The following is a 12,148-nucleotide window of genomic DNA, read 5'->3' as shown; positions in this document are numbered from 1 at the left end:
ATGACCTGAGCCGAAATCAGGAGTCTGACACTCAACCGACTGAGCCAGCACCAGAATTTCTATCAAGGGGCTCGACGATGGCCATCTGGTGGGAAGGGAAACCAGCAGAGTTGTCAAAACAAACTGGTTTTGTTTGCCTATTCAGCACACCGCTTTATTTGCGGTGCCATGGATGCTGGCGATCATGGGGGCCTACCTTCTCCCCGGGCCTCCCCTGTCACTGCCATGACCCTTCCCTGCTCCCCTCGCCCACATTACCCTGTTTTACTTTGCCCTGTTCTTTTCCTTGGTGACCTAACAGAGTGTATAATTTTACATTTATTTGCTTGTCTCTTTCCTGTCTGTCTCCTCCATGGCAGTAAATGCCGTAAGCACAGTGACCACATCTGTTATTTACCAGTGTGGCCCAGTTCTTACATCCAGTTTCCAGTTTCTGGCACACATTACCTTCTCAGTAAGTATCTGTGGAATACATGGACAAATGAATTCTGTGGTTGTTTATCATATGCACCAGTTAACAACAACAAAAACAAGTTAGATGACATGAAAGGAAAAGGGAGGGAACGTTCACAGAAGAAAATGTTGATTCCTCCCTTATTTCTGAAAACCTTGGCTTTGAGGCTGGTATCTGAGGACTAGCAGGGATATTGACCAGCAAGCCTTGATTGCAGGTTGCTTCTGCAGGGAGTTTATGAAAGGGCAAAAGAGAGAGAAGTCTGTCCTTACGAGAGCCTCTTTGCTCTGGACATGGGCCCCGCTCTTGTTCCCTAAAGTTGAGAGTCTGGCTCTCTGCCGGCGGTAGTCTGCACAGAAGGTGCAGACCTTTCTGGAAAAAGAGGGAAATTTCTCCATCACTCTTTCCCGAATAGCCTTGGTTGCCCTCCACCTAAGGTGCTTTAGTCATAGTTTGGATCTAATTCAGGAAAGGAACCAGAGATGCAAGCTTTATGCAAAAGAGTTTTTCATTAGGGCCTGTAGAGCCGTCTGTTTTCCCTGTGAGGCCCAGGACTTTAAGTTCTTAAGGAAAAGACCTGGCATTCTAGCATAGCTTAGCTGACTCACTGGTTTCCACTTAGGACATGTAGGCACGCTGCCTTCTTAAATTCAGTCTGCCTCCTGCTCTGTGTCCATCTCTTATCTGACATCTTTTGTTTCCCATACTAACATCAGACCCAATACCTATACATGCACCTGCAGGCACACGGGAGACCCTCGCCTTGGTGCGAGCCACAGTATCAAATGTCTTCAGCAATTCATGGGCACTTAAGTCATAAAACTTAAGAGGAAGGAGCCCCTTCTCATGATTTCTATGCTGTAAAAGTGGGTTACAACAATGTTCCTGAATATATAATCTATGTGTGTGTGTGTGTGTACATTAAACTCTATCACATTTTGTGCTGATTAATAAAATACCTATTGTTCTGCTTGTGCTCATTTAATGTTACTCTAATAAATGATTAAACTCATTCTGCTTCATTTTTGGGTGAACCTCACAAATGACAATCGACCCTGTATTCTTCATATTTCAGGAAGTCCCTTCTTTCTTAGGTGCTGTGTTCACATCCCTATTTTGAAGTCAAGAAACTAAAGCTCAGGGAAGAGTCTCAGCAGGGAGACCATCCTGGTTTGCGACTGTGGTTCTAGTGTCATGTGTGGAGCACCCCCTTCACCCTTTGAGGTATCTGAGTTTGGGTAATAAATGATATGGTTATCCTAGATCTTTGTGAGCAGAACGCACATGAGCGATGGCAATCAAGGGTGGCCTCCAGTCCACTGCTCTCGTATCACACCCTGATGAAGCAGAAACAGAGGACAAAGGGAGATCTCACACACACACAAGAAAATAAATTCAAATGGGTCTCTGTTGGGGCACCTGGGTGCTTAGTCAGTTAAGTGTCCGACTTTGGCTTAGGTCATGATCTCGAATTCTGCGGATTCAAGCCCTGTGTAGGTCTCTGTGCTGACAGCTCAGAGCCTGGAGCCTGCTTTGGATTCTGTCTCCCTCTCTGTGTTCCTCCCTCACTTGCACTCTCTCCCTCAAAAATAAAAAACATTAAAAAAAAAAAAAATGGGTCTCTGGGGCGCCTGGGTGGCTCAGTCGGTTGAGTGTCTGACTTTGGCTCAGGTCATGATCCTACAGCTCGTGGGTTTGAGCCCCCCATCGTCGGGCTCTGTGCTGACAGCTCAGAGCCTGGAGCCTGCTTCAGATTCTGTGTCTCACGCTCTCTCTGCCCCTCCCCTGCTCACACTGTGTCCCTCTCCCTCAAAAATAAACAAACATTAAGTTTAAAAATAAATAAAATAATCACTTTCTTTTTTTCTGGTTTTACCACCCATGGGCGCACAAAGCCAGGACTTCTACTCGGGTCTATGAAACTCCAATGTCTTTGTTCTTAACTTCGAGATACTTCCTCTTGTCCTAACAGTTGCTGAAAGATTGGTTTAAATCCTCCACCAAGCATGGATTTGTGTTTCTTCTTTTAGCTGTCAACTTCTGTTTTACATATTTTGAGGCTGTTATTAGATGCAAATTTAGAATACTTTGTCTTCCTTTTATCGTTACGTGTCCCTCTTGATCTCTAACAGTGATTCTGAAAGTCTCAATAATATGACACCAGGGGTGCCTGGATGGCTCAGTCAGTTAAGTGTCTGACTCTTGATTTCAGCTCAGGTCCTGATCTCACAGTTAGTGGGATTGAGCCCCACGACGGGCTTTGTGCTGACAGTGAGGAACCTGCTTGGGATCTCTCTCAAAATCCATAAACATTAAAATAATAATAATGTGACACAAGCTCTCTTTGGGTTAGTCTTCCGGGATACCTTTTTCCATCTCTTTTCTGTCTCAGTAACACACTTAGAGCATCTTTCTACTATATTTGTGTGGCCTCTTGACCTATTTGCAAAGTCACTGATACTTTTTAGTTCTAAAACACTAGAAATAAGGGAACACTTATTTCTAAAACACTAGGAAAATAAGGGAAAAAAAAAGAAAACGAGATATGATTGAATCTAAGCCCGAGGTTGAACCTCCAGACTGACTCCCCTAGACAGTCACATTTACACAGGAAGAAAGGTTGCAGCTGCTCTTTAGGGAAATTAGTACACTTCCTCAACATAATGCTCCCTTGTGGAGGTTATGACTAACAGGGGCCAAATTAGAAAGCTGTTTATTCACAGATACTCATCGTGTAAACACACCAGAGAATACTGAATAAATCAGTCATATGCATGTGGTACCATAACCATTTCAAGTCAAGCTATTTTATTGTCCAAGAGACTCTGTGGTCACAGGAGGCTGGTTCTCAACAGCAGGAGCCCCAGGGAAGTGTCCAGATCCTCACTCCTCAGCACTCTGAGTGCTGATGTAGTCCTGGAGAAGCGCCTGCACCTCTGCCCGCCGGCTCATCTTGGTGGCCTTGCCCTGGAAGCGGCCTTTCTTCCCGGCTCCTTTGCCTTCCAGGACCTCAGCCACCCTAGGGAGCAGAGAGACATTCAGGCAGGAAGTCTTCAAGGGAAAGGCCACAGAAAAACCAAGGGCAGCTCAGAGTCCTTCCCCACAGCCAGAGCCGAGGGGAAAGAAAGATGGCTTCTAGAAACCCTTCTTAAAAATACTTGCACATATGCAGAGATATATGGACCATGTTTATTGTAAGAGTGAAGAACTTGGGGAACAAAAAATGAACTAGTATTTGTTGTTCTACATATTTTTTTTAAAAAGCGTGAATAACTGGATACAACAGAAGAGTCTAGAAATGGGAGGCTAGATAAATTATGGCAACACTCCTGGGAGTGTCCACTAGGGGTAAGGAGCTGCGGACACAAAAGCCTGTGGGGAGCAGCAGTGAAGCAAGCTGGGGGGGTGAGTGAGAAGGGAGGGGAATGTGGACAGAGGGACAAGCTTGTCCTGTCTGAAGCAGGCAGTCACCACCCAGTTCCTCACAGCTATTGCCATGTGGGCCCAGTGTTGCCAGAGCATGCCTTTCTTTTCCTTTTGTGAGAAATGCTAGAACTCTACATTTTTATGTATAAATCTCCTAGTTTTAAAATGTAACAAGTAACTTTGAAATTTTAAAATCAGGGTGCCTGGGTGGCTCAGTCGGTTAAGCGTCTGACTCTTGATCTCAGCTCAGGTCTGGACCTCAGGGTCCCGAGCTCCTGGCCTGTGCTGGGCTCCATGCTGGGCATGGAGCCTACTTAAAAAAAATAAAATAAAAAATTTAAAATAGTAAACAGCCCAAACTAATCTGTAGGCCACATCTGGCTGCCTGTCAGGAACCTCCACTTTAATTTCTTATGTTTTCCTTTGAAAACTCATCAGAGCCGATCAGGACTTTGAAAACCCTAAACACCAGAAAGAACAGGGGACACTACACTCTGTATCTAATTTAAAGTGAGAAAATATAGGGGCACCTGGGTGGCTCAGTTGGTTAAGTGTCCTAGACTCTTGATTTTGGCTAAGGTCATGATCTCACAGTTGGTGAGATCGAGCCCCAAGTCGGGCTCTGCACTCACTGCACAGAGCCTGCTTGGGATTCTCTCTCTCCCTCTCCCTGGCCCTCCCCCGCTCAAGTGCGCATGCTTGCTCTCTCTGAAAATAAGTAATGTTTTTTTTTTAACGTTAAAAAATAAAGAAAATATAAGCAATGAGGGTAAAGAAATTCAACAAAGTTCTAATTTTCCCATGACAATTACATCAATGCTGATTTTTACTTAGTCTTAAAATCCTAATCTCTTCTCCAGAATAGTTGGTCTGTGTCTCTGCTTTGCTGGTGCCTTAGTTACCCGTTTTATTGGCCTAGTGATAATACAGCACCTGAATTCGTGCGTCATTTATGTTATCTCAATTTCTAAAAGAAAAAACAGAAAAGCATAAGAGATTTGGAGCAAAAAAGACCTAGGTTTGAGTCTCAGTTCTACCAACTGTGAGATCTCAGGCACATGATATGTAGTCCCTCGTCTGTAAAATTAGGAATGACTGCGGTGATAATTGTTCCTGCTCAGCCCACCTCATATGCCTGTGATGTGAATCAAAATGAGATCACAGATGTGGTGGCCCTCTTTGTGGGTCAAGGGCTCTCCTAGCAGGTTAGTGCAGACAGTCCACAGATTACCTGGGGCCCAGGGTTTCCACGGCTTCAGCTGGCCCTGCCAGTAAGAAGAGCCCAGCACCTTTCTCATCACCCACAGTTAAGAACAGGAGGGTCTCCTAGGAGGTAAGATAAAGAGAAGTCCTGATACTTGAGAAGTAGGGTCAATCCCCCTAAATGCTGCCCTCTCCTCACTCTCAAGATCAGACTTTTGCCCTTAAACCATGAGTGATGTTCCTGATGAGAGATAATGCAGCCCCTATGCTCTGGCCCACCAGGGCCAAGAAACTTTTTTGAGAATGACTATAGGAACTTAGGTTAAACATTAAGAAGAAGGCAGAAGGCTGCTGACCATGGCCAGGCACTAAATGCCTTTTGTGACCTGACGCCCATCGACTTTTGCAGCCTGCCCACCGCTTTCCTCACACAGCCTGTGCCTGTCACTGCCTAAAGCTGCCTGTCTCCTTCTGCCTGGCTACCTTTGCTTCCTCATCTGATGACCACTAGGCAGTTCTGCAGGCCACTTCCCTGGGGGCTCCCCACTCTTTCAGGTAACATGTTGTTCCACTTCCAGCATTCACCGCCCGAAATTAGAAATGTCACCAAACGGTACATTTGCCTCCCAAACTGGAGAGTGAGCTCCTTGAGAATCAGTATGCTTTACACAGGACTATAAAAAGAGACATGTACACTGTTTGGCCCGGGGCAGGTACCCCAAAGAGTGTTTTTTGGAGTAAATGCAAAAGAGAGACCTGGAAATCATGAAGTTGCAGACTACCAGGATGGCACCAGAAGCCAGAGAAGGAAAATGGAAAGGATGGCCTTCAAAGGGCCTAGCCAGCCCCATCGCTTCTAAAACCAGGCCCTTGGCACATATAAATGTGGGTGGCTTGGAAGAGTTTCGGCTCTGATCAAAGGAACTCAGAAGCTGGTAAATATTGCAGCCCCAGAGAGGTCACTATCACAGATCTCACAGCTACTGCTAAAAAAAAAAAACCAGTACTGAATGAATTTCAATTCCCTACTCTTCATGCATTCACGGGAGGGACTTCAGCTAAACTAATGCCCCTCACTTAGGTCTCTACCCAGGAGAGATCAAGAATCTCATGCTCCTCTTACCTCTGACCCAATCTCATTGGCAATGATATTCATGAACTCAGAATCCCCCTCCTTCCTACAACAAAGGACACAGATGTCAGATCCAGCTTGGAGCAGGAGATGGGAAACTGCAGGAAGCCCCTCTCCTCCTCATAAGGCTGGCCTTGTGGCAGGCTGTCTGTGCGAAGCCCCAGACTCTCTCAGCAAAGACAGAGAGTGCTGGCTGAGAGCCAGCAACATGTCCTTCTCGGCAGTTTATAGCATGCTTTGTATTTATTTCTGTCTCCCTTCAACAAGATCGGTCAGGTAAGGAGACATCTGTTAGATGGTGAAGGAGGTGAGGGAAGGTGGTAATGAAAGTTACAGTGTTACTATGAAGATGCTCTTATAGAACCCAGGAAATCTGGAAGGTAACACATCCCCTCAGGTCTGCTCAGCCTTGAGAAAGCAGTGAGTGACCCACCTCCCACTAGGCACTGCACCCAGGGGAGAGGCTGAGCCCCAAGCCCAGCAGCCCCATACCCTGTGTCTCACCTATGTAACGTGACCACACCTCCCCAGTCCGGGCTGTTCCGCAGGCTGTGGGCAATGTGCACGGCCAGGTCTCTGAGTAGATTCAGGTTGTTCTGCAACAGATGCCGGAACTCAACAGACAGAAGGAGTAACAGGGGAGCTCACCATCTTCGCCCCACTTCATTCCCCCTCACTCCGGCTCTGATGAACTGGTTAGGCCCTCTCCAACCTCGATGGAATAAATCACCTTCTGCAAGAGCTTGGAAGAGTTCTGTAGCTTCTTCACTGCTTCCACGTGATCCTCTGCTCCACACCTGCAAGAGAAAGGTGTGTGGTCACCTGCCCGGCTTCCCAAACTGCTTTTGGGATGAGGTGTATATCCATGATGCCCTTCTTTCTTAAAAAAAAAAAAAAATTTTTTTAACGTTTATTTATTTTTGAGAGAGAGACAGAGAATGTGAGCAGGGGAGGGGCAGACAGAAAGGGAGACACAGAATCCGAAGCAGGCTCCAAGCTCTGAGCTGTCAGCACAGAGCCTGACGCGGGGCTCGAACTCACAGTCCATGAGATCATGACCTGAGCTGACGTCGGACACCTAACCGACTGAGCCACCCAGGTGCCCCACCATGATGCCCTTCTTGATAGTCTCCCTCCAGATGGGGACCTGGGGACCTTCCAAGGAGGCTGCCTAAGCAACTGATGAAGAAGATATAAAGGAATAAACCATTTTACATGGGTCTGACTTACCATCCAAAGTGCTTCATCACTTATGATTGCATCTTACCCCCCACCCCGTCCGCCCCGAGATAAAGAGAGAACTGTCTACCCCACAGGTAGGAGAGCTGAACTTGGGGTGGCCAGGACCTGAGACATGGGGGCAGCAGGGGGCATACTTAAGCAGCGTGGTCAGTGCTTTTTCAGTTCCGTGGCTTCTCTCCATCCACTTCAGCACCCGGTTCCCAGCCAGAAATGCCAGGTTGGTTTTGTTCTTTTTCCCCTTCTCGGTGCCCAGAATTTTAATGACCTACATGAGGCAAGGGAGTAACACAAGCACAGGTATAAACTGAAGTGGGTGCCAGAGCCAAGGGAGGAGATCCCTAGACCTGTGCCCCAGCTGGGAAGCACTGAAGGAGTGACTTCAGCCGGGCCTCCTCAGCTGTCCCCCTCGATCACTCTCAGCCCTCTCGTGATCCCCACTTCCCTAACACCCTCTCTCCCAACCACTCAAGAGCCCTTCTTTACCCACCTGAAGGTCACTGAGATTGCTCACATGGGTCCCACAGCACATGTTGGAATCAACGCTCTCGATGGTAACAACTCGAACGGGCCCAGCATGATCGTCGGGCAAACCCCGGCCCCTCACCTAGAACACAGCAGAGGGAGAAGGGCTGTCTGAATTTTGATGACGGGCCCTTGGAGGGCCATTCTACAGACGCTGCCACACTGGCTCTCTCTCACCTGCTCCACCTCAGGGTCATCCAGGCTCAGCTCTCGCACATTCACAGGCAGGCGGTCTCTGATTTTCTCATTAACGCTCTGCTCAATGGCAGCCACCTGCTCTGCAGTCACAGAGGGGCTGTCCAGCTCAATCACACTCCGGAGCCGCCCTAACTCCCTGCCAGAAGAAGTGCAGCAGTCACAGGGTGCTGATGATGACAGTAAGAATATAACAAAGTCTACAAAGAATGTTCACATAAATTCTCTTATTTAATCCTCACAAAAACCCTCCAAGGTAGAGACTGCCAGTCATTTCCTTTTTTATGGGTGAGGAGTAGGAAGGAATGTGATCAAGATCATGCAGCCAGAATTCACCCTCTGGCTCTCTGGGCTCCAAACTCCATGTTCTTTCCTTCTCGCATCCTCATGCTTCCCGAGACACACAAGGTCACCCACCACCCCCACCCTAAGGGGAACAGGAGAACACAGCAGATTTTGAACCCTATCCTTTCTTTTATCCTCCTACCCCGACCCATTACTGGGAGAGGAGCTGGCAGTCTGGGACCTGCGACCTATGGTTAGTCTTAGGTCCCCTGCTCACCAGGATGTGGTCTTCAACCCAAACAGATTGTCAGCAACTGCTGTGATGAGATGCTGCCCTGAGCGGAGAGAGCAAGAGACAGGGTAGAATGAGAAGTGCAGCCAGCCACATGCTCCCTGATATCATCACAGAGATTCTCCCCGTGGAAGACCTGCCGGGTACTGGCTAATAATACTCTTATCAGATATTTTACTGAAAATCCTCACGAGAACCCTACAAAAAGCTTTATGATGCCGTTTCACAAATGACCTCTATCAGGCGTCTGGGGGAAAGACAATGAGAGCTGGGACCAGGATGACTGTGCTAACAGTGGAAGGAAGTGGAGAGATGTTCAGAAGATAAACTGCCAGGACTCAGTGGTTGGCTCTCCCCAAAGAGGTGTCTGCACTGACTTTCAGGATTTGAGCAACCAGGTGGATGTTCACGAACACCTGGTCTGGGGGAGGAAATGCCTATTTAAGTCCATTTTGAACACGTTGAATTTAAAGAGCCTAGGAGATATCCAGGTAAAGCCAAAAAGTGGGAGGTTGGTAAAACTCAAATCCAGCAGTTATTCTAATACTTTTACTTTAATTGTTCACATTGTTATAACATTTATCACCTACTGTCTGAAACGGAGCTGATTCTGATTACGTCTGTCCTTTACAAAAGGTTAACCCCCAGAGAACCCAAAGACGTCCCAATCATTATGGCATTCCCATCCATGGCAACAGCCCCTCCTGCAGATCCCCCAGGCCGCCCCGCCTACCTGAATGCTGCTGCATGTGGTCAAACCTTCGCTCCCAGTCCACCCGGACCTGGACCTCAGTCCCCGGGGCCAGGGCTGTCTGTGTGAAATGATCAGCCTGAGCCCCGCGGCGGGTCACTCGCAACACAGAGATGTCATTGATCGTACCATGGTCATCAGGCTAGGGAAAGAAGTAAAACTAATCAGCGGTGGGAGACAGAGCTCACCTTAACTCCTGGATACAAAGACCCTCTAGGGAACGTATGTGAGAAACACACCCAGAATCTGAGATTCCCTAAGGGACAAGAGGCACTGTCCAGTGAGGTGGTCCACTTTGTTCTGTGAGGGGATTCTATTCTCTTCACTCTGAACACCCATATATTTTGTTCTTGAGAACAAAACAGCAGACTTAAAACAGAGATTATAACTACAAAAACAAAGATTTTAGTAAAACCCAAAGAAATGTAATCGTCACTCTCACTGCCTTTAGATTCTTATCTTCCAAGACTTTCTAAAATGGTTTGATTTTCCTTCCATCCTCCGCACTATTACTAGAATTAGATACAAAAATATTCACTCATTTTAAGGACGCCTGGCTGGCTCAGTCAGTGGAGCATGCGACTCTTGATCTCCAGGTCATGAGTTCGAGCTCCATGTTGGGTGTAGAGATTACTTTAAAAAAAATAAAGAACAAAAACATTCATTCGCTTAAAAAAATATCTAGTGCCACCTGCTTACAAGATCTGGCCATGACCCCAGATTACAACATAAACAACACAAAGCCCCTCATGGATCTTAAGCGTCTGGAAAAAAAATACAGACACACACACAGGTCACTGCAATATGATCTACAACACGCTATAATGTAAAAAAGTACACTGTTCTAGAGGAGTGCACAGGAAAAAGACCTAATAGTCTCAAGGAATTAGGGAAGAAACGTATACAATGAGTCTTTCTATAGTTGCCTGAGGTTACAGGTCTTCCATCAGCAGAAAACCCCTGTAATAATGACGCTGATATGAAATTGGAACTTTCTCGCTATCAAGTTTACTGACCATGTTCTCTCGTTTCACTTCTTTGCCTAAGTACTTCATGGTTCACCACAGCTTCTTGAATGAAGTCCACACACCTTAACACATCCTTCAAGTTCCTCTGAACTGACCCCAACTGACCTTTCCAAGGTCACCTCCAGCCTGTCATCAACACACACCATAGGCTCCAACTATATTAGACTACTTGCCTTTAACTAGACCTGTCGGATTCCTTCAGCCTTCCCTGCCTTTGTCTGTGCTATTATCCCTGCTGGAAAAAGCCTCTCCCATAACGCCCACCTTTTTGCTGTTATTACCCTCCTTTCTCCAGTTCATGTTGGACCTCGTCCCTATCCCATCACAGCACAAATAAGCCTGTCCTCTGTTGTGCTCCCTCAGGGGGAGCGTTTCCAGTCCCTGTCAAACACCCTAAGCTAATTCCTAATTCCTTTGCACTTGTTTTCTCGCTGCCTGGAATACTTGCTCCTTTCCCCCAAACACCATTAGGTAACTGCAATGGTTTACCCACTCCCTTCACTTAGGTCTGTACTGAAATAACTTCCCCCCTACTTAGGAGAACATCCCATGACTGTCTTTCCCTCAAGCTTTAATTTTCTTTAGAGCACTTACCAAACCAAGCACTCTATTTTATCTATTCACCATTTTGTCTGTCTTCTCCGATAAATATTCTCTGTATGTAGAGACCCCTTATCCTCAGAACCTGGAGTAAGTACCCAGGATATGTTATGGCCCAGTAAGTATGCGTTGGTAAGTATCTGTTGAATGAACAAACGAGCCGAATTGAACTAACTTCCATCTGTATTCATCATGGCTGGGGCAGAGGGGCAAGAGGGCATTTCCTGAGCAGAAAGGAATGAGGGGCTTCCTGGGACCGGGTTGGGGTGAGGCGCGGGCCTGGTACCTGTCCCCCGCCCTCGGGGAAAAGCAGCGTGTCTTCCAGCACCACTTGGAAGCCACTCAGCACTTCCTTCTTGCCGTTGCTTCCTTCGGTCTGTAGCTCCGCGGGACGGCAGGAGACCACGGTGGTGGTGAACTGCACAGAGAGGGACACAGAATAAGGCGGACCCCAGCCCTCAAGACACCGGGACTGAGTCTCTCCCCGCAGCCCCTGCACGCGGCTCCATCTTCCCGCACCGCCCCATCCGCCCGGCAGCTGCAGGTGCCTCGCCCAGCCGGCCGCACCTCGCGGGCATAGCTGTCCCGCTGACACCGGAACGCCATCGCCGCTGTCTCCCGGGACGCGGAGAGACGCGGGAACCCTCGCACACTGGACGGCCCGCGGGCGGACGGAGAGCCGTGCGGGACAATCTTCACTGAGAGCGCGTCTCCGCGCAGAAGCACGAGGACAAGGGACGGGGTGTGGCTTGGACAAATTTACCGAAAACGCGATTTGTAGACGTTCCGGGGCGCCTAGCACCCGTTTGAAGACTTTGGCAAGGACCTGAAAACAAAATAAAACTGCGCTCGGCCGGGATTTGTCAAGGCACTTAGGTCAGCCTCCCACAGTCTCGGCTGGGGAAAGAGGAGGTTGGGGCGGGGGGTACTGACATGGATCCAGGGCACTGCTGCTCAATAGAAATTAGTGCAAGCCGTATACGCTAATGTTTCATTGAAACCAACAGATCCAGAATAT

General features: G+C 47.8%; 1 protein-coding gene across 1 annotated transcript; it reads right to left on the bottom strand.

The window, feature by feature from the left end:
- Positions 1–3,234: 3,234 nt before the first annotated feature.
- AARSD1 (alanyl-tRNA synthetase domain containing 1) lies at positions 3,235–11,856 on the bottom strand. The gene is made up of 12 exons (XM_058702691.1): positions 11,698–11,856; positions 11,417–11,548; positions 9,485–9,644; positions 8,737–8,794; positions 8,157–8,313; positions 7,945–8,061; positions 7,592–7,722; positions 6,946–7,012; positions 6,720–6,811; positions 6,207–6,261; positions 5,112–5,206; positions 3,235–3,473 (listed from the first exon to the last, which is right to left on the bottom strand). The coding sequence occupies exons 1-12, from the start codon at positions 11,734–11,736 to the stop codon at positions 3,338–3,340; spliced, it is 1,239 nt and encodes a 412-aa protein (XP_058558674.1). The 5' UTR covers positions 11,737–11,856; the 3' UTR covers positions 3,235–3,337.
- Positions 11,857–12,148: the final 292 nt, after the last annotated feature.

This window comes from Neofelis nebulosa, chromosome 16, assembly GCF_028018385.1.
Source record: "Neofelis nebulosa isolate mNeoNeb1 chromosome 16, mNeoNeb1.pri, whole genome shotgun sequence".
NCBI lineage: Eukaryota > Metazoa > Chordata > Mammalia > Carnivora > Felidae > Neofelis > Neofelis nebulosa.
This window is presented reverse-complemented; position numbering and strand designations above follow the sequence as displayed.

What these genes read in the sequence shown, in the direction of transcription:
- AARSD1 (XM_058702691.1), bottom strand. Translation starts at nt 11,736, where the DNA reads ATGGCGTTCCGGTGTCAGCGGGACAGCTATGCCCGCGAG. An exon ending in CTTCCAAGCTCTTGCAGAAG is followed by an intron (nt 6,812 to 6,945) that starts GTGATTTATTCC and finishes CATCTGTTGCAG; the next exon opens with AACAACCTGAATCTACTCAG. An exon ending in GTGGAAACCCTGGGCCCCAG is followed by an intron (nt 3,474 to 5,111) that starts GTAATCTGTGGA and finishes TCTGCTCCCTAG; the next exon opens with GGTGGCTGAGGTCCTGGAAG.